Raw genomic sequence first — 21,429 nt, forward strand, 5'->3', positions numbered from 1 at the left:
AACTAAAAGGATAAGAGCGGCAGTTTCCTATAGCAACCAATCAACTTCTCTGTTCGATTGCTTAAAGTTGGGACCCAGTGTCAGGATTACTCACCCAGTCACCCATCAGGTCAGCTACACGGCAGATTTTTCTTGCCTAACCCCAGACAGTACATTTAACAAACTAGGGCTTTATAAAAGGAAGTCATTCCAGTATAACATTTTAAATCTTAAAATCAGGAATAGTTTAATAAATCTGGCATTTAATATTTTGATGGTCTGGCTTGAAACCTTATGAGATCAGCAGCAAGACAATTGACATAGGTGCAAGTCCCAGAGGGGGGACCCCTATCTCTAGAACAGGGCCCCCATAACCCTATTCCATCTTTTCATGCTCACTCTGGCCACTTACTGATTACATGGTCAGTAGTTACAGAAACAGCGCAACTCCCATAGTAGTGAATAGCAGTTACGGCAGCAACGTAGCACACGAGCTACGCTGTTTCCATAACTACTATTCAGTTCTATGGGAACAGAAACAGCATAGCTCAGCGAGTTACACAGTTTCTGTAACGCCCGACCATGTAATCAAGTGGCCAGAAAGAGCACAAAAAGCTAGAACAGGGTTTAGGGGGCCTGTTCTAGAGAGATTCAGGTCCCACCTCTGGGACCCACACCTATCTTACATTTGACATCCTGTGGATATGTCAATGGTCATTCATGGGAAAACCCCCTTTGTCTCAAATATTAAAACAAAGTGACCAAAAGTTACATACATTGATTTCATCAAAATATAAAGCTATATTTACAGGTTACTGTACACATAAAATATAAATCCATTAGGTCCACAAATCCAATATAGGGCAGCTCATGACAATACATGCTCTAGAACACCTTGCCGAATCAGCTGTTCACATTTCCATCTCGGTAAGAAATGCTGTAAAATAAAAAAAAAATCGTTTTAAGTATAACAAGCCTTTATATTTGCTGAACATATAGATATTAAGAAATAGTAGGGTTACTGGCAATCCACCCATGAATGCATAAAATCAGTTACGTGACCGGCAGACTACTGAAATCAGCGTGTCTGACAGTGAGGGCAGTATAATGTCAATGACCGGTTCACTTTATGTGTGAAGCCGCCCTGAAGAAGTTCTTTATTTAAAACTGCTAAAGCCTGTAACATTGCACAATCCACATTAGATAAACAGTGTATAGGTACATCTCAACCTGTCCGCAGTCAGGGGGAAACAAGATTATCAAACAGAACTAACACCTCTCTGTCTCTAATGCAGTAAAGATCTTGTGTAGGACCAGCTTATTAGTAGCAAGTTCTTAAAGGAACAGTGTCACCACAAAAAAAATTTTCATGTCAGTTTAATGTTAGTGTTTTATTAAAAACGTTTTTATTTGTGTGTTTGTGTGTTACTTTTTTCTATTTTTTCACTTTTTCTTCCCTATGGGGGCTGCCATTTTTTTTCCCATTTCTGTATGTGTCGATTAACGACACATACAGACATGGAATACGGCAGCCAGTGTCCCATAGGGACTGCGAACGGGGCCCGTCCCATCCACTTCTGTCTACGCCGTCTGTGTGGGAACTGCGCATGCGCCGCTCCCACACAGTCCAATTTGAAATGCGCGCCGTCCGGCGCCATTTTCCTGTGGACCGGAAGTCGCGGCCGGACAGTAAGATTACTACTTCCGGTCGCGGCTTCCGGACTTGTGCACTTGGACCAGCGGCAGCAGACGGGCCGGAGTGAGCCGCGGCGGCAGGAGCAGATAAGAGATTTCTATGTATGTTCGTGTTAGTGTAGTAGGTTTACATACAGTAGTAAGCACACACAGTGTGTTAGCTCAAAAAATGGCGACACACAGTGTAGGAGGTTAGACCGTTCAATCCCCTCGTTTATCCCGGCACTAGCCAGGATAAAGGAGGGGGGATTCTCAGAGCTCACTAGAGCGAGTGCTTTTTTCCCCAATTTTGCAGCAAAAAGCAATGTGGTTGCTTTACCACATGCAATGCTGCAATTTTGGGAATAGCTCCATCTAGTGACCAGCAATGGGAAATATTATAAATTAGAATCTAATTTATAATATTTCCTGACTCGTGAAAAAAATAAAAAAAATTTGAACAATGTTTAATCACCTACACACTAAATGTTTAATTAAAGAAAAAAAAAAAATGTTTTGCTAGCAACACATTCCCTTTAAAGGAGATAAAAACTACACCAAAAGCAAACACTTTTTGAATTATAAGACAACAGCAAAAATATATTTTTTATATGTTTAATACATTCTTGGACTTCCAGCTAACATCCGACTATAGCGTTTTTTGCCAAAATAAAGTGTTTGAGGACACGCTCAAGAATTTCCCTTCTATAGTAAGTATTTTTAGTATCACCGATTAACAATAGTACAGCTTCAGGCCTCATGAACACGACCGTATTTTTGTCCACCCGTAAATACGGGTCCTTGGTGACACATATTCCACCCTTATTTACGGGCAAGTTTTTGGCTGCAAAATTGCACTGCACTAAATCGGCAGCCCTTCTCTCTATCAGTGCAGGATAGAGAGAAGGGGCAGCCCTTTCCGTAATAAAAGTTAAATAAATTCATACTTACCCGGCCGTTGTCTTGGTGACGCGTCCCTCTTGACATCCAGTCCGACCTCCCTGGATGACGCGGCAGTCCATGTGACCGCTGCAGCCAGTGATTGGCTGCAGCGGTCACATGGGCTGTAACGTCATCCCAGGAGGCCGGACTGGAGGAAGAAGCAGAGAGTTCTGGGTAAGTATGAACGTTTTTTTTTTTACAGCTTTATCTATATTCTGATTGGTAGCCACTGTCCAGGGTGCTGAAACAGTTACTGCCCATCGTTTAACTGTTTCAGCACCCTGGAGTGACCATTTACTGACGTCGCCTAGCAACGCTCCCGTAATTACGGGAGCCCAATACACTTCTATGGGCTGCCCGTGCCGTAATTACGGCCTGAAATAGGACATCTTCTATATTTTTCAACGGCACGGGCACTTTCCCGTAAGCATACGGGGAGGCACCCGTGGCCAATAGAAGTCTATGGACCCGTAATTACGGGAGTTTTTACTGTCGTGTGCATGGGGCCTCAGTCAGTTTAAAAGAAACTTGAGACTACTTACTTGGCTATTTTTCTTCAGAAGGATGGTTGTGCCATCATCAATCTCAAATTCACCGTAATCTCTCAAACAACGCACCTGAAACAAGAATATGCAGTGTTTATGACATCTCTGCTAATAGAGAAGGGCCCCTAAGTCATCCATAGTCATTAAAGGGCGTTTCCACGTTCGGAATAAGATTGGTTAATAAATGTTGCTTTTTTCGAATGTATTAGTTTATTAAGAACTGCAAAAGGACAACCAAAATCTGATTAAATAGCAGAGGGGTGACCAGTAAAGTTCTATTTTTCACAGCATTAAGTAGAAGCAAGTGCCCTCATCATAAAAGCTGTTGGATCACTCACCCCACCCTACCTGCACGATCACGCCATGCTGCCGGAGTAGGGGAAGCTGCCCCACAGACTGAACATCTCCAGTCAAATTCTGGCGCACACTATGGTTACGCTAAAATATGAGACATTTCTTGCCACTTTCCAAAAGTGGCGATAAAAGGTGCAGGGTTTAACCAAACGGGGCAGGTCCTCCTTTGGGATGACAGGTTTATCATAACTTACGCCAGAAACTGGTGTACATTACTGCGCAGATCTACACCTGCTAGGAGAAGGGGTACACTTACAATATAGAGGTAGTCGTAGCAGCACAGTCTACGTGAACGGAGAGGGTGCGCAAAGTGGGTCGAACAACAAACATTTGTCTAGCCATTCAATGCCAAGAGGAGTCACTGAGAATATAAGGCTAGATTAACTATTAAATTATATTTGCATATTAGGAGTTCTCTGGATTACGAGCCATGAAAGCAAAGCTCTGCAGGCCCCTTAGTTCTAATGGCTCCAAGCCAAGACATGTCAGATGATGGAACATATTCACAAAAGGCGCACTTTACCTTTAAGACATTTACAACAGGTAGTCTTTGGCAAAGTAGTGTGTTATAATAGAATAAGCATAGGATTCCCAACATGCATTTGCTTTTACCTCGATGTACAGGCTTTTGGGGGGCTTCATGTCCTGTGTTATGTCTAGTCCTTCTTCACCTCCCAGAGACCTCATGTATGTAGCCAAGGATTTTTTGTATTGATTAAACCAATCTGTCTGTAGTGAGAAAATGAAATAATTGAAACCTGGATAGCCAGAGTTATTCTGCATTCACACCACTGTAATATAGATTTAGTGCCTTTTTCTTTTGCAATTTGTGGTTTTGCCCTTATTAATATGGTTCAGGATGAATTGTGAAAAAAATATTCCATTAGGAAGTTTTAAGTTATCATGACATACTGCAAAAAATAATTTCATATTTACAATGATTGATGCAACTTGCAGCCATTAATCTGAGGATCATAGAAACAACATCTGAGCTCTACCTGCAGCATGAATCAAGCCCAGTAGGTGTTTGAAGTCAGGCTGGAGTACGTTTTTCCACTGCACAGCGGTGGCATCTCGAAGAGCATATCCCGGAGGCGGCAGTGTCAAGCAACTCTTGTGAGACAGTTTAAAGGGAGGATATCTGGGACTTTTTAAAATCTACAGCACGGCAGGGGATGACATGATCTAACTAGCAGATACTCACCCCTGAAGTGCCCCAGCACAGAGGTCCAGTGTTCTCCGCGGCTCTGGTCCCGAAAGCTCATGTAGGAGTCACGTGTTGTTCGTGGCAGCATCAACACGGAGACCAGTGATTGGCTGAAGAGCAGGAGCTATTGGGACTGCAGCGGCAGAGAATGGGACCTCAGCACTAGAGCTCGAGGAGGTGGACAACGACAGCGGGTGAGTATGTGCTAGTTTATTATGTCATGGCTTCCCCTGCCCTGCTGCAGATTCTAAAAAGTCCCAGTCAATCTCAGCCAAACCTTATGAATATGGGAAAACTTTGCAATTACTGATGGTATCAAGCTTTCTTTCAGAATTCTTTTATTCGACAATTTATTCGTATAGAAATTCACTCTTCTCTAAACAGGATTTACCAACTGGTCCACTTTAAAGAGGCTCTGTAACCAGATTATCAAACCCCTATCTCCTATTGCATGTGATCGGCGCTGCAATGTAGATAACCGTAACGGGTTTTTGTTTTTTTGAAAAACTTTCATTTTTGGACAAGTTATGAGCCATTTTATATTTATGCAATTGAGCCTTTCTAATGGACAACTGGGCGTGTATTGTGTTTGTAACATCTGGGCGGGTTTACTTGTTTTACTAACTGGGCGTTGTGAATAGAAGTGTATGACGCTGACATATGATGCTGACACTTCTATTCACACACCCAGTTGTCCATTAGAAAGGCTTATTTGCATAAATATATAATTGCTCATAACTTGGCCAAAAATTATCGTTTTAAAAAAAACAAACACATTACTGTTATCTACATTGCAGCGCCGATCACATGCAATAGGAGATAGGGGTTTGATAATCTGGTGACAGAGCCTCTTTAAAAAAAAAATAAATAAATACTGTACTGCAAAAAGAAATAAGGCAAACATTATGCAGAGTACGTGAAAAATCAAAGGGGATCGCGTCGAATCATAAATCACCTATCCTGTAATGGCCAAACACATTTTACTTTGATATCACGGAATTTGTGTTACTTATAGGGCAATGCTAGTTTATTAATGAATAAACAGTTTGATAAGGAGATCTTAAAGAGGTCGACTTACCTGCAAACGCTGATGCTGCTGCAGAATCAACTGTAGCCTCTGGTGCCGATGTGGCCGTCACGATGCAGGACCTGTGAGTGACGTCACAGATCTGCACTGTCACAAGCTGGGCGTTCTGAAGAGAAGAGGATGTTACTTCTCTTCAGAGCGCCCAGCTAGTGAAAGTATTAAAAACGCCCCGATGTACGCACATAATACACGCCCACTTGGACTTTTACTTTTAAACACACCCACTTGTACTTTTGCAAGCCTCATTTGCATAATTACAAAAATGGTCATAACTTGGCCAAAAATGCTCGTTTTTTAAAAATAAAAACGTTACTGTAATCTACATTGCAGCGCCTATCTGCTGCAATAGCAGATAGGGGTTGCAAAATCTGGTGACAGAGCCTCTTTAAGAGGCTCTGTCACCACATTATAAGTGCCTTACATAAGGAGATCGGTGCTATAATGTAGGTGACAGCAATGCTTTTTATTTAAAAAAAAAAAAAAACGATCTATTTTTACCACTTTATTAGCAATTTTAGATTTATGCTAATGAGTGTCTTAATGCCCAAGTGGGCGTGTTTTTACTTCAGACCAAGTGGGCATTGTAGAGGAGTGTATGATGCTGACCAATCAGCGTCATACACTCCTCTCCATTCATTTAGGCAGCGCATAGGGATCCTGCTAGATCCTTATGTGCTGTCTTATACTAACACATCTCGCGAGATTACGCTGTGCTCTGCTGTAACTACCACAGACAGAGTAACGAAGTGCACAGATTGTGAATAGACATCCCATGGAATGTCTATTCACTGTCTAAATACTTCAGTATCGTTAATGTGTTAGTATAAAACATCACATAGTGATCTAAAAGGATCCCTATGCGCTGACTAAATGAATGGAGAGGAGTGCATGACGCTGATTGGTCAGCGTCATACACTCCTCTGTACAACGCCCACTTGGTCTGAAGTAAAAACACGCCCACTAGGGCATTAAGACACTCATTAGCATAAATCTAAAATCGCAAATTAAGCGGTAAAAATAGATCGTTTTTTTTTTTAAATAAAAAGGATTACGGTCACCTACATTATAGCACCGATCTCCTTATGTAGGAGATAGGGCACTTATGTGGTGACAGAGCCTCTTTAAAGTTACATCTACAAGCTGCAATACCAAGACGATGGAAGTTAGAGGTTTTCCAATCTATACACATTTGTGCAGATTGGTTAGCTGCAAGATTGTTAGTCACTTGTTAATGTGCTGTCTGTAGCCAAACTGTTTATCTCCTGTTTGTGTGACATCTCATACTAACACCACATGGTTCTCCCCTCTCCCCCTCCATAAAGCACAAGTCATCACAATCCTGTCCTCTTCTCTGCCTGCTCTCCCCCACCCTTACAGTCTCTAGAGCAGGGGTCTCAAGCACGCGGCCCCTGGGACTGTCATCTGCGGCCCGCGGGCCACTAGCATCGGCTCTGCTCCGAGACTCTGGAATTCACTGACATCGCTGTCCACATATGAACAGCGATGTCTGGGGCTTCCCCAGAGCTGATGTCCCGGGCAGAGCGCTAGTACAGGCTCTGCTCCGGGACTCTGTGGAATTCCCTGACATCGCTGTCCATATATGGACAGTGTGTCAGGGTCTTCCCCAGAGCGGAGTATCGGGCAGAGCGCTAGTATAGGCTCTGCTCTGGGGAAGCCTCTGACATCGCTGTCCATACATCGACAATGATGTCAGGGGAGTCCCCAGAGCATGAGTCCCAGTGATGTCAAGAGCACAGCTGGAGTCCCAGGAAGAGCCTACTAGCGCTCTGCCCGGGACTCCAGCTCTGGGGTTGCCCCTGACATCTCTGTCCATATATTGACAGTGATGACAGGAGCAGAGCTGGAATCCCAGGCTGCACTCACAACTCTACTATTATATCATGTACTTTACTCCAGTCACATCCAGAGCTGCACTCACAACTCTACTGTAACATCATGTACTATACTCCAGAGACATCCACAGCTACACTCACAACTCTACTGCAAGATCAGTAGATGCAGATGCAAACATCTTGTCTTATACTCCAAATAAATCTAGAGCTCCAGTCACAACTCTACTATTATATAATGTGAAGGAAAAAAAGGAAAGATGATCCAGCTCTATGTCGGGGTAAAAAGGATAAGTGGATCCCACTTTTATTAATGGTAGAAAATGTATAAAAATAGAAAAGGAGACGCAGTCCTAGGATGGTTAATGGTGCGGGCGAATGCCCGAGCCTACGCGTTTCAAGCACAAGCCGTGCTCTTAATCGTGTCAAAGACATTAGATAGCGCTGTCACTATTGACAGCGGCATTTAATGGGTTAAACTGCCGGAATCGGAGAGCGCTTAGACTCCGGCAGTTGCAGCAGGAGCCAGGCTGTGTATAACAGCTGTGCTCCTGCCGCTGATCGCGTGGGTACAGTGACAGTACCCACCCGATCACAGGACGGATATATCCGTCCTCCTGCGCGAACTAGCAGCTGCTGAGGATGGATATATCCGACCTTCGGCGTTAAGAGGTTAAATAAACATTATGCTCGGTTGAGCGTGCAGGTTTATGGTGTAATTGGTAGAAGTAGCTGTTCAGCCAGCTTAAAAATGAATGTGTTGATGGCAGACTTAGTAAAAGATCTTCATGAACTGAGAATTAAAACCAAGAAGCGCACCTCTTCTGAAGACATATGGAACCTCAAAGCATTGGGCAGCACACTGCCATACTCCCATCGAAGAGCCCGGATCCGTAGTATACGGTCATACCTGGAAATAGTCACAAGTTGGATGCATAGATTATTTTGCATATGGGAAATATCGCCAATAGCCCATCCACAGTAAATCCATACCATTATATATTACTATAAAACAAGCTCATACAATAGAATGCTTTCCTCTGATGGGATCAGCTCCAGTTTTGGGTAAAAAAGATCTGGTTCTTAAAGTGTTACTAGGGCTCTGTTAACGCGGTTCAGCCAGGAGCTTCATTTAAAAAATACTGCTGCCCTCACCGCTCTGGCATGGGTATAAAGGGCAGATTCTACACCTAATGAAAGTTTTCATTGCTTTACTTGCTAGGTCATTTTAAAGCTACAAAAAGATATTAAAAAGTATTTTAAAAAAAATAAAATAGCAAAGTCACTGAAGTCTTTAAATTTTTATTTACAGTAACGTGTAATGAACAGTTTCATTGCATCACTTGATATGCCACATAATATTATATTTGTTGCTTTTTACCCAGAGCCATTTAGACATTGCTAGTAGTCTCTAGGCTATGAATGTCCATAAGCCGGGAAGATCCCACGGCAAGGTGACCAATGACAAGTCATATTAGGCATTTTTTTCAGAAATACCCAGTTAAAAGGAAGTTTCAACCCAACAGCAAAATTTAATTAAAACATACTTTACTTATTTCTGTAATAAAGGAATATCTGATATAGTTCAACATCAAACACAAGGTTCTCAGGTGAACTGACTAATGTAAACTACGAAATCAAAACATTGCGCTGAGATGTCTACCACTCGGGAGTATATATACATACCCGTATACACTTCACTCAAATATGCAAACTCTTTGCAGACAGGGATGTGTGTTCTGCAGGATGTTCTACTCCGATCCACAAAGAGACCTTCCCTACCAAGAGACCTACCAACAGCAGGATGGCTGATGTACCCCTCTTCTTCTTGGCCAAGAATTATGCTCCTGGACCACCTTCTAGATTTGCATTACAGAGTTGGCGGGGTTGTAGTTCGAGGATTACAGGGAGACTATAAGCTACTTCTACCTGGCTCACAATTATTTTTTGCCACAACACAAAATCCTTTTCTCGTCCATGCCATTGGGGAAACAGACTATGTGGATATACTTTTGCCACTAGGAGGCGTGGCACAAATAATAAAAGTGTTGGACCCTACTACAGTATATATCCCCCGCCCCCCAACAGGCACTGAGCTAGTCAGTCAGTAAAGCAGCAGAAGAAGCTGGACAAAAAAGGATTTTACATGGAGTACTCAAAAATAATCCTATTTTCTTGCTCGTCTCATTGGGGAGGGGGACACAAACAGGATGGTCTATAGCAGTACACCTGGGTGGGAACCGAAAACAAAGTATGTAAGCTACTATAGAGATGCCCACAACACCTTTGCACCTTGTAAAGTTAGGTAAACATGTGCAAAGATGACCAGGTAGCCCCCCTTGCAGAGCTTAAAAGGGCTGAAGCCCGATGGCACACAGCCCAGGATGTACCAATTGCTGTAATACGGAACAGGAGTTCCTTCTTTTTAACCTACTACACCTCGCAAATAGCCAATCTCAGTCATCAAGCGATTGTGGCCTTAAAGAGGCTCTGTCACCAGATTTTGCAACCCCTATCTGCTATTGCAGCAGATAGGCGCTGCAATGTAGATTACAGTAACGTTTTTATTTTTAAAAAACGAGCATTTTTGGCCAAGTTATGACCATTTTTGTAGTTATGCAAATGAGGCTTGCAAAAGTCCAAGTGGGTGTGTTTAAAAGTAAAAGTACAAGTATTATGTGCGTACATCGGGGCGTGTTTACTACTTTTACTAGCTGGGCGTTCTGATGAGAAGTATCATCCACTTCTCTTCACAACGCCCAGCTTCTGGCAGTGCAGACACAGCGTGTTCTCGAGAGATCACGCTGTGTCGTCACTCACAGGTCCTGCATCGTGTCAGACGAGCGAGGACACACCGGCACCAGAGGCTACAGATGATTCTGCAGCAGCATCGGCGTTTGCAGGTAAGTAGCTACATCGACTTACCTGCTAACGCCGATGCTGCTGCAGAATCAACTGAAACCTCTGGTGCCGATGTGTCCGACACGATGCAGGACCTGTGAGTGACGTCACAGCGTGATCTCTCGAGAACACGGCTGTGTCTGCACTGCCAGAAGCTGGGCGTTGTGAAGAGAAGTGGATGATACTTCTCGTCAGAACGCCCAGCTAGTAAAAGTAGTAAACACGCCCCGATGTACGCACATAATACACGCCCAGTTGGACTTTTGCAAGCCTCATTTGCATAACTACAAAAATGGTCATAACTTGGCCAAAAATGCTCGTTTTTTAAAAATAAAAACGTTACTGTAATCTACATTGCAGCGCCGATCTGCTGCAATAGCAGATAGGGGCTGCAAAATCTGGTGACAGAGCCTCTTTAAATGCCACCCTCTGAGCCCACAAAACATGGGATTGGAGTGGCCAAAAGGAGGAAGTGCATTAGTTAGGATGCACCGAAGATGGGCAGAATGACAACAAAAAATCCTCATTAACCCCTTAGTGACCAGCCAATTTTAGGCACTAATGACCAAGCTATTTTATTCGTTTTTCTATAGTCGCATTCAAAGAGCTATAGCTTTTTTATTTTTTCGTCTACATAGCTGTATGAGGACTTGTTTTTTGCGGGATTAGTTGTGCTTTTTAATGGCACCATTTTTGGGTACATATAATTTTTATATTAACTTTTATTAACCTTTTGGGGGGGGGGGGGGGATTATAAAAAAAACTGAAATTCCGCTATTGTTCTATGCGTTTTTAAATTGACGCCGTTCACTATGCGACGTAAATAACATGTTACCTTTATTCTATGGGTCGGTACGATTACGGCGATACCACATATGTAGAGGTGTTTTTATGTTTTACGACTTTTGCACAATAAAAACACTTTTGGACTAAAATTATTTGTTTTTGCATCATCGCTTTCCAAGAGCCGTAATTTTTTTATTTTTCCATCAATGTAGTGATTTTTTGGGCTTGTTTTCTGCGGAACAAGACGTAGTTTTGAATGGTACTGTTTTGGGGTGCATGGGACTTAATTCATTTTTATTCTGACTTTTTTGGGGGGCAATGGAAAAAAATTTCAATTTCGCCATGGTTTTTTGCGTTTTTTTTTTTACGGTGTTCACTTTGCGGTTTAAATTACCTATTAACTTTATTAATGGAGTCATTACGGTCGCGGCGATACCACGTGTACTTTTTTTTTTACACTTTTACTAAATAAAACCACTTATGGAAAAAAATGGATTTTTTTTTTTACTGTACTTTTTATTAATAATCTTTATTTCACTTTGATGACTGATTTTATTAGTCCCACTAGGGGACTTTACTGTGCGATATTCCGATCGCTGCTATAATGCTCTGGTATACTTCGTATACCAGAGCATTATTGCCTGTCAGTGTAAATCTGACAGGCAATCTGTTAGGACGTGCCTCCGGCGCATCCTAACAGGCATATGTCCAGGGCAGACCTGGGGGCTTTTATCAAGCCCCCGGCTGCCATGACACCCCATCGGAGACCCGCGATTTCATTTGCGGGCCGCCGATGGGTGACAGAGGGAGCGCACTCCCTCTGTAAACAAAGTTAAATGCCGCGGTCGCTATTGACGGCGGCATTTAACGGGTTAAACAGCCGCGATCGAAGTAAACTTCGATCGCGGGCGTTGGAGCAGGAGCTCAGCTGTCATCAGACAGCAGAGCCCCGGCTCCTGCCTGCACGGGAGACCCTTGCAGTACTTAGACTAGGCTGACGTGAAAAGAAGTCAGCCTAGCCTAAAGCCCATTAGTGAATCACGTGAAAAGGCGTATTGGTGGTCACTAAGGGGTTAAGGTAGGGACCACCTTGGCCAAGAAAGAGGCCACTGTGCGGAGCACCGCTTAAACTTGGAGTCAGATATTGAGGGACAAGATAGGGCCAGCAGCTCAGAAACTTTTTCGGATGGAGGTCCCTGCCACAAGGTACACCGCCTTCCAGGTAAGCAGGCGCAACAAAACTCAGAGGTTGAAAAGTTGCGGACTGCATTGTAGAGAAACCAAAAGTCAGATCCGAAGACTGATTCGGGATGCCAGAGCTCTGTTGAAAAAGACAGACTGCGCAGAAACTGGAGCGTTAAGGGCAAGTCCATGATCCAATCCCTCCTGAAGGATTGCCAGGAGCCTGTGCAAGGAGAAAGTCAAGGAAGGAAGATGCCGATCCTCACACCACGGCAGATATGCCTTCCAACTACGGTGATAAATGAAGGCCAAAGGCGTAGTAGAGCCACCACATCAACGTACCAACAACGGCCTATCCAGTCAGGAGCAATGAGGATGGTCAGAATCCACTCGGCCTTGATCTTCCTAAGAAGCTTGGGAATAAGAGGCAGTGGGGAAAACCCATGTAAATCGGGCTGAAGCGATTACATGGAGCATCCAAAGCATATGCCTTGGGTTCCCAAGACCTGGAGACGAAGAGGAAGACCTGGCAATTGAGTCAATATGCCAGCAAGTTCACATTTGGCGTGCCTCACCTGGAACAGATGTATTTGAACACCTTGTCATGAAGGGCCCACTCCCCTTGGTCGCCCCGTTCGCCAGTGAGAATCCGCACCGCAATTAACCCTGGGAACATGGGCTGCTCAGAGCAGGAACGTGAAGCTCTGCCCATTCCAGAATCTTAGAAGCTTTGTAACCCACCTTGGTTATCGAGGTAGTCAACGGTCCTAAAACTTCTGGCCTGGCAGTCCGAGTCCAGATAGACAGACGTCTAGTTAAAGAGGAAAACAGCCTTCAGTTCCAAACCGTTGATGGAGAAAATGGCTTCCTGGCAGGAACAGATGCGTGAGAAACCTCAATGCTGGTTTCCATGGAGAGGACCTGCCAGTGCAGCAAAAGAATAGCGCATCCAAGGGTTTGCCGGGGAGGAGAGCCTCCAGAGAAAAGACCAGCGGACGTTCAAGGGAAGGATTCGGCGGTCTAGGGATTCCAGAGATTGGTCCCACCGAGAGAGAACCGCCCTCTGGAGCGGACAAGTGTGAGACTAAGCAAAAGACATGGCCTCAATGGAAGTCACCATGGTGCCCAGAACCTTCATACAAAATCAGAGGTGGGAGTGCCTTACCGAAGAGCAGACTTCCTGCTGCAAGGTGGCAGTTTCTCCGGAGGAAGGGACACCCGAGTCAAGTCTGTGTCAAACACCATTCCCAAGAAAGTTAGTCTCTGACGGAGTCAGGCAAGACTGATTTTTTTTGATGGATTGTCAACCATTCAATCAGGGTATAGAGAGTCATTTGTAGACTGGTTGTCCTCCTGGGACAGGGACTGATGAGATTGTCCAGATACGGGACAACTGAAATCCATGATTGCAGAAAGAACCTTTGTAAAAACCTGCGGGACCAAACTGGTAATCACAAGAAGCTCTGTCGGGACGGCCAAACTTAGACAAAGGTATGTGTCCCTGATGGCTAGTGGGGAGAGGGATGTCCCCGTGTTCCATGAAGGAGATAACAGACTGGAGAAAGAATGGATCTTGCCACAGGAGATTAGCTGTTTTAGATCCAGAATGGGACGAACTGAACAGTCTTTTGCGGACAACAAAAATGTCTGAAGAATACCTTCGAAATTCTTTGCCTGTAGGATCAGGAACAACGACTCCTTGATTTAAGGTAGTGTATTGCTTGGAACAAAAAAAACAAACAAAAAAAAAAAAAAAAAAAAAAACACACCGGCTGCCCTGGTATGTGCTTGAGGGGGTGTGGACTGGAAAAGCCGGTCGAGCAGGTGGTGTACAAATTCGATCATGTAAACGGATGCGACTACTTCCCACAGGTAGGCGTCCTAGATGTGAGAGCCAAACGTCCTTAAAGAGAAGAACTCTGTCCTTCACTCGAGACCCGAGTGAGGGTGCACCTTCAGGCAAAACTGATTTTACTTAATGCAGATTTAGAAGTCAGAGGGCTGTAGTGCCAAAAGGAACGGGGCTTGAAGGAGGGTTTGTTCTTAGAGTCCTGGTGGGACTGCTATCCGGATGCCCACGGACAGAGAAGTCTACGAAAGGGACGAAAACTATGTACCGGTTTCTTGGGGTTAGGCATATCAGCCTTAGTTTGAGGTAGGTGAGTGTTTTTCCCACCTGTCACTTTCAAGAGGATTTCCCCCATGTTGGCTCCAAAGAGAATGGAGCACACGAAGAAAAGAGCCATCAAGGGTTTTAGAAGCAGTGTCGGTAGACCAGCACTTGAGCCATACCATCCAGCGACCATGAAAGAGGTGCGAGCCACAAGACGACCCGCATCCAGTGAGGCTTCGCACATATCTAGTAGCGTCAAACGGGTGGTGGAAGAGATCCAACAGATCTTCAGTGGGCACCCCTGAATGGAGACCATGACAGAGTTGATAAGCCAAATCAGTAGAGATTCTTCTAAACCAAGCAAAGGATTAGCCACAAGGAAGACCTGGAGAAAGAGTCAATGCGGAGGTCCAAAAAGAAAAGTAGTGGCCTTGGCCAGACGAGAGACCGGATGATTCACTCATTTTGAGGAAATGTCCTATGGAAAATGATACATAAGATCCAGACGAAAGGTCTTGGAGAATCTCTTATCAGGATGTTTCCACGCCTTTAAAACCAGCTCTTCAAATGCCAAGTGGGAGGGGAAAGCTTTGAGTGATCAACTGGGGCGAAGGAAGGTGACTGCCTCCACAGGTGATGTGGATGTAAGGTGCCTCTGACCGCAGTAATGAAACTGACCACCGTAGAGGCCAACTTGGGAGATTGCTCATCATCTGTATAACTGCATAAGGTAACCTAGAGAGTTCTAGGTATATGCTCCCCTACTGTAATTTACTGGCTCAATGTCGGAGAAGGGTTTAGGAATTAAGGATGAGTGACAAAGCCAGATCCTATTTGTTTAACAGCCACGCACCACTCGCTGGCCAGGAGATGGAGTACCACCACCTCCTGACAAAATAGCGGCCCGCAAGAGGAAACTGGCTGTGGGATGCAGGACATAGAAGACCGTGTCCCCACCTAAGGTACATTTTGGGAAAGAATCTGCAGCCCGAGAAAAAAATAAAAGTGTTTGCAGTATAGATAGGGAAAGGGGGAGGTAAATACTCATTTGTCATGAAGTCCTGTTTATCCCCGGAACTTTTTTTGTAAATAGAACAAAAGAAACTTACTTTTTCAGATGCAACTTTCCTGTATACATAGAAGCTGTATCGTGCGGTCAAAAGCAGAATCCGTCAGGTCAGCAGGACTGGCAGCTTCGATAAGTGCTAGTCCTGCATGTCAGATCCAGTTATCGATGACATCTAAGTTCGTGACCTTAGACGCGATTGATAATAGCTGGATCCTGCGAGTCAGACATGCACTTCCCAAAACAGTCAGTCCCGCTGACCTGACAGATTTGGCTTTGACCGCAAAATATAGCTCCTATGTATACAGGATACATAGAAGTTGTATCTTATAGTAAACATTTTTAATAAAACCACCAATTTTAAAAAAAGATGTTCAAAATGAAAGAAAAAAAACCAAAAAACGAAAAACGTGTACATAACCTATAAACACAAATGAGACAATTGAGGGCCGAAAGCTGCAGTGTCCTTAGTTATGTATAACTAGTCAAATCATTCTCTACACCAAGCAACCGATACAAAACTTACAGATATGCAACAATGCAGCGTCTATTTCGGAGAAGACAGCAATGGCGGAATTTAATAGTTGGAATCAATTCACTGCGACTTTCCGTCTTTGCCTCATTCCTGTATCAGAAGAAAAAAAAAAAAAGGGGTCAGGGGATGAAAACCATCCATTTCAAAGTCTGAACAACATTCCTATTGTAAGCCCTTTAAACACTGATCACAACTTTTGTAATGTCAGTAATAGCGAAGCATTTAACCCCTTAATGACCAGTTTATTTTAAACCTTAATGACCAAGGTATTTTCTAAGTTTTTCCATCGTCGCATTCCAAGAGCTATACCTTTTTTATTTTTGTGTCAACATAGCTGTATAAGGTCTTGTTTTTTGCGGGGCAAGTTGTTTTTTTTTTTAATAGCACAATTTTGGGGTACATATTTATTGATTAACTTTTTTACAATTTGGGGGGGGGGGGGGGGAATAGAAAAAAAAACCCAGAAATTTCGCCACTCTTTTTTTGCGTTCTAAATCTACGCCGTTTTTACTGTGTGGTATAAGTAAAACAACTTTATTCAGTGGTTTGTTACAATTGCAACGATACCAAATTTGTATAGATTTTTGTATGTTTTACTACTTCTACACAGTAAAAACACTTTTTTCAAAATTATTTGCTTTTGTGTCTCCATATTTGAAGAGCCATAACTTTATTGTTCCGCCGATGCGGTTGTATCAGGGCTTTTTTTTGCGGGACGACTTGTAGTTTTTATTGGTACCATTTTGGAGTAGATGCGACTTTTTGATCACTTTATTAAATTTTTTTTTTTTTAAGGCAGGATTCACAGAAAACAGCAAATTTATTTTTTTAAGGCGTTCACCGTGCAGGTTAAATAATGTAATAGCTTTATAGTCGGGGTCATTACAGACGCGGTGATAACAAATGTGTGTAACTTTTTTACTTTATTTTTTTAATAGCAAAGCATTTTGTAAGGGGAAAAAGTGGGTTTTTAATATTTTTTTTTTTTTACTAGTCCCACTAGGAGACTTCACTTTGCGATCCTCCGATCACTTTTATAGTACACGGCCTGTCCGTTTAAAACACGTATGCATCAGAATAAAGCCCATTAGTGGCCGCCGTGAAAAGGCATATTGGCGGTCACTAACAGATTAAGTTTTATTCTTACATAAAACCACTACCTTAAATGTTTAGTCTTAATTCCGGGATGTAAGCCAAGCTCGGTATTGTAACCACTTAAGAGTATAAACCCAAGCAAAACTCAAAAAGCGCTTGTGATACTCCCTCAGCTTCCTGCAGATTCAGTTTTACCTGCAGATTTAGTGTTAAAGGGGTGTTCCCCCATCAGTGACATGTATGACATATCCACAGATATGACAAATGTCAGATAGATGTGTGTCCCACCTATCTCTAGAACGGGGCCCCCTATGCCCCGTTTCACCGCTCTGTGTTGCGACTGAAACGTGTGATTTCCGACCATGAAGAAGAAAACAGTGTAGCTCGCTGAGCTACACGGTTTCCGCAACTCCCATAGTAGTGAATGGAAGCAGCATAGCATGTGCGAGCTGTGCGATTTCCATAACTACCATGCAGTTCTATGGGACTTACAGAAACAGCGTAGTTCAGCAAGCTACACTTTTCTTCTTCATGGTTGGAAATCACATGCTAGGAGTCTGTTTCCCCACGGAACTACTGTTCCGTACGGATTTTGTTCAGTATGGAACAGCAGTTCCGTGGGGAGGCAGGGACTCCTAGCATCATAAAAGGTCTATGACACCAAGAGTCCTGCTCACCCGTACCGCTGTCAGGCCAACACTCGCACCGTTTTTCACGGCCCGATCTCAATCGTGTGCAAGAGGGGTTACAAGTGTAACAATTCTAAACAATAAGTTTGCAGTTGTCAGAATACAGGAGCCTTGTGTTGTAAATTAAACTGACTGTCTGGTGGAACAGTTAAAGAGGACCTGTCACCTGCCCAAAAAACTGTAGTTGACACCTCAGTTAGATTGCAGGCACCTCACAGATTCCGATGCTTATTTTGTTGTTCTAGCGCCCACCATTCCAGAGATAATCTGGCCGTTCGTTCTTGCGTCGATATGCAAATGAGGACTTTGACTGTCAAGTTGGCGTTTACCCCTTATCAAGCGACAGGTGTTACCCGCCCACTTGACAGTCAAAGACTTTATTTGCACCAAAACTAACGGCACTGATATCTCAGAAACGGTGGGGGCAAGAAAAAATAAATAAAAAGCGGCAGAATCTGTGAGGCCCCTGCAATTTAACTGACAGCTGCAGTTTTTAGGGCACGTGACATGTTCTCTTTAACTTAGAGATGATTTGAGGAGTGAATAGTTATATTCCATACAGCCATGACATCTGCTCGGCTCGGGTTAATAGCTGAAACGCACAAGTGAGATGCGGATGGTAAATCGACCCACGCTCCAGTTTTAGTCCTATGTTCTCAACGCCAGTTTTCTGGTGTAAAAAAGTCGCACTTTCGACTTTTAATGCATTCACGCTGCACAAGCCACTTTAGCAAGGGCTTAGCGGAAAGAAGGCAGGGCCTCCCGCGGGCCGACACATTTACTATAATTTAAGAAAGAAACTGACAGAAAATTATAGTGGAAATCTTCACCAGTTTGCAGCTGCCGTAGGTTTTCCTTTCTAGAGCACGGACAGCAGAAGAAGCAGGCACCTATTAATAAATTAGCCACATCTTGCCCCTGCGGGCGTTATACTAAGTCTAGGGGTCAAAGTGCCAGTCTTCATACAATTACCCCCTAGAGCCATGGGAGTAGATTTACTACCTTCATTCTGTGCTTTTAATGTACAGCACAGGGTATAAGAGCAGCTTTGGTCGTGTGCTGATCTAGAATTTATTTAAATAGGGGGTACTTGACTTAGAAACTGTCAAGCTGCACAGGCCTTTTTTGGCTATAGCAATCTCGAGTTTAGAAACAAAATTGCACTTATTTTAATGTTATATTAGGTTCAGGAGACAATTGAAAAGGAGGTAAATTGTTAATTTTGGCTGGGACACTGGTGAGGAAATATGTTCTGGTTGGGGAGGTCCCAGTAGACCGGTGTATGCAGTAGTTATCATATCTATATTTTTAAGTTCCTTACACGTCTCCTTGGTTCTGCTCGTACAAAGCTTTCATCTCTTCCAGTACCTGTCTAATTCCATCCTCCTAAAAGATAGATAAAATTATTATTATATATATTTTTTTAATATGGTATCAAGAAGTGGTTAGTTTTGATAACTGTACAGCAGCAGCGGGTGCACAAAAACAATACAGAAAATAGAAGATCTACTTTGGTTAACGGTTATCCGCAGGATACGCCATAAATGTCAATACAAGTTTAATAATCCGGGCAGACCGAAGCAATCAGGAAACCCCTCTGAATAGAAAATAAAGTTATAATAAAGTTATAGGATAAGGCCCTGTTCACGCTGAGACTTTTGGCGCCGATTGTGATGCAGAAATGGGGTGGGGTGGTCTGACCTCTGGTAACCCAATGATCCTGAGAAGGAAGGGGCTACAGCACAGATTTAACACTGCATCCCCTGCACAACAGCCCTCCTGGCCACGCAGGGAACTGCGGCTGGTCAACCCTTACCGGTCAAAGTGGCGGTCCACCTCAGCGACATGACTCCACTTTGTAAGATAGGAAAACCCTTTAAAATGGCTAGTCCAGGTTTAGAAAAATGGATCTGCTTATTTATTCTTACTAGAAACTGCTCCATCTCCGTCTAACGGTTGTGTCTGGTACTGCAGCTCACCCCCATTCAAGTGATTACAAGACATGGACCGTGGACGGATGAACTGTAGCAATGTTTCAGGAAGACAAGGCAGATCCCTTTTTCTGGACAGTTGCATTTCCGTTCGGGTTTGGATTGTCTGCAATTTTGCTAGGAAAACTGCAAGAAAATCTGTTCTTCGGGGATAGAAGTGTATAAGTGCCACATTCACATGACCATTTTCTGGGTAAAGACTTCCATACCCAGCAATGATGAAGTCTTCTTACAATACTTTGCAAGAAATAAAATAAACGTAATGGACTGAACATTCACCCAGGAAACCGTAACCGGAGACAGATAGCACAACAGACTGCAGCCGTAGGAGAACTACAAGTCTCAGCATGTCATAAACTGTAGCCGGAGAGGCAAAGAAAAAAAGCCAGACAAGACTCTTGCCCCCTCCATCTATTATCAGCGTACACATACGGCCGGAGTTTCCCCCTGACTCACTCACGTTAAACGCGGGCAACTGTCCATCAGAAGCACGCTGCAACTCCCGGATCAGCTCTATGGCTTTCTCACAGAACATTATCGCCTCAGTACAAAGCAGCAACTACGTTATAACACCCGCCACAGAGATGACACTCTGAGCTACACGGCACAGCCGGAGGCGGAGTTTACGACTCGCATTCTGACATCTTTAATCTTGGCAGACGTCTTCGCAGCATTCAATTTACACAGGTAAATACCCACATAACACCTCCCTGTTTTACCATAGTGAATATTATATTCCGTCAATACTACTACTTCGCATTATCAAAACGTCTTTCATTTTAAGACCCTTACTATACTTTGCCCTCAACCAACATGGCTGCTCGGAGTTCCCTAAAGAGTCTGAAGTAGACCAAAAACGGTCAGAGACGATGGTGAAATTGGCGCCATGAATCACCTGGCCAATGAGGAGGGGTTTTCGCCCACGGGTACTGGCTACGGTAGCCGAGGAAGGACAATTTTTATCTGTGGTTTATGATCGCCCTAGAGGAACTCATGCGTAGCTGGTGGCCGCGGGGTCGCAGGTGAGTCTACACACAATAGTGTTATCTACAGCAGCTGAGCGCGGCGTCCATGACACCTCTGCCGTTTCTGGTAAAGAACCGCAATGACGTCATGTAGGTGCTATGATAAGTGGCTGTGATCTGTGAGGATGCCATTGAAGCGCCTCTTATTACTAGAAATGCAGTCAGGTTACAATAAATGGCCTCACATTTTAACTGTTATTAACATCACAAAGGAAAAAAAAATCCTAATTTTAACAAATTGTGGCATATCATGACATTGGATCAGTTTGGCTAAATAAAATGATTTAATGCCCAGGAGGAAGTTGGTAACTGCTGCTCTTCTTTTTTTTTTTTACATTATATGTATGACTATTGGGTGCGACAATAGCGGAGAGCCCCATAATGAGGAACGGTCATATCCCCAAATAA

At 43.6% G+C, this 21,429-nt stretch overlaps 2 protein-coding genes across 6 annotated transcripts in view; one reads left to right on the plus strand and one right to left on the minus strand.

Moving 5' to 3' along the window:
• Positions 1-200: 200 nt before the first annotated feature.
• Positions 201-21,089, minus strand: GINS1 (GINS complex subunit 1). 4 transcript variants are annotated; one of them, XM_075862922.1, is made up of 7 exons: positions 20,892-21,089; positions 19,327-19,391; positions 16,213-16,311; positions 8,458-8,548; positions 4,107-4,223; positions 3,138-3,212; positions 201-916 (listed from the first exon to the last, which is right to left on the minus strand). In XM_075862922.1, exons 2-7 carry the CDS (start codon positions 19,359-19,361, stop codon positions 848-850), a joined length of 486 nt encoding a protein of 161 aa, XP_075719037.1. In that variant the 5' UTR covers positions 19,362-19,391; positions 20,892-21,089; the 3' UTR covers positions 201-847. The 4 variants fall into 4 exon arrangements, with proteins under 4 accessions (XP_075719037.1, XP_075719036.1, XP_075719038.1 ...); XM_075862921.1 differs by lacking the exon at positions 20,892-21,089 and adding an exon at positions 20,789-20,890; XM_075862923.1 differs by lacking the exon at positions 20,892-21,089 and adding an exon at positions 20,810-20,830.
• The window catches only part of ABHD12 (abhydrolase domain containing 12, lysophospholipase), a 142,361-nt gene continuing 141,536 nt past the window's right edge, over positions 20,605-21,429 (plus strand). Inside the window, exon 1 of one of the 2 annotated variants that reach the window (XM_075862919.1) lies at positions 20,605-20,683. Coding sequence is in view for 1 of the 2 variants with exons in the window: in XM_075862918.1 (XP_075719033.1) it covers positions 20,969-21,018 (50 nt within the window). In the remaining variant the exon portion in view is untranslated. Of the gene's footprint in view, positions 20,684-20,821; positions 21,019-21,429 lie in introns of those variants that run through there. The other variant, XM_075862918.1, reaches the window with a different exon arrangement.

This window comes from Rhinoderma darwinii, chromosome 4, assembly GCF_050947455.1.
Source record: "Rhinoderma darwinii isolate aRhiDar2 chromosome 4, aRhiDar2.hap1, whole genome shotgun sequence".
In the NCBI taxonomy this organism is placed as follows: domain Eukaryota; kingdom Metazoa; phylum Chordata; class Amphibia; order Anura; family Rhinodermatidae; genus Rhinoderma; species Rhinoderma darwinii.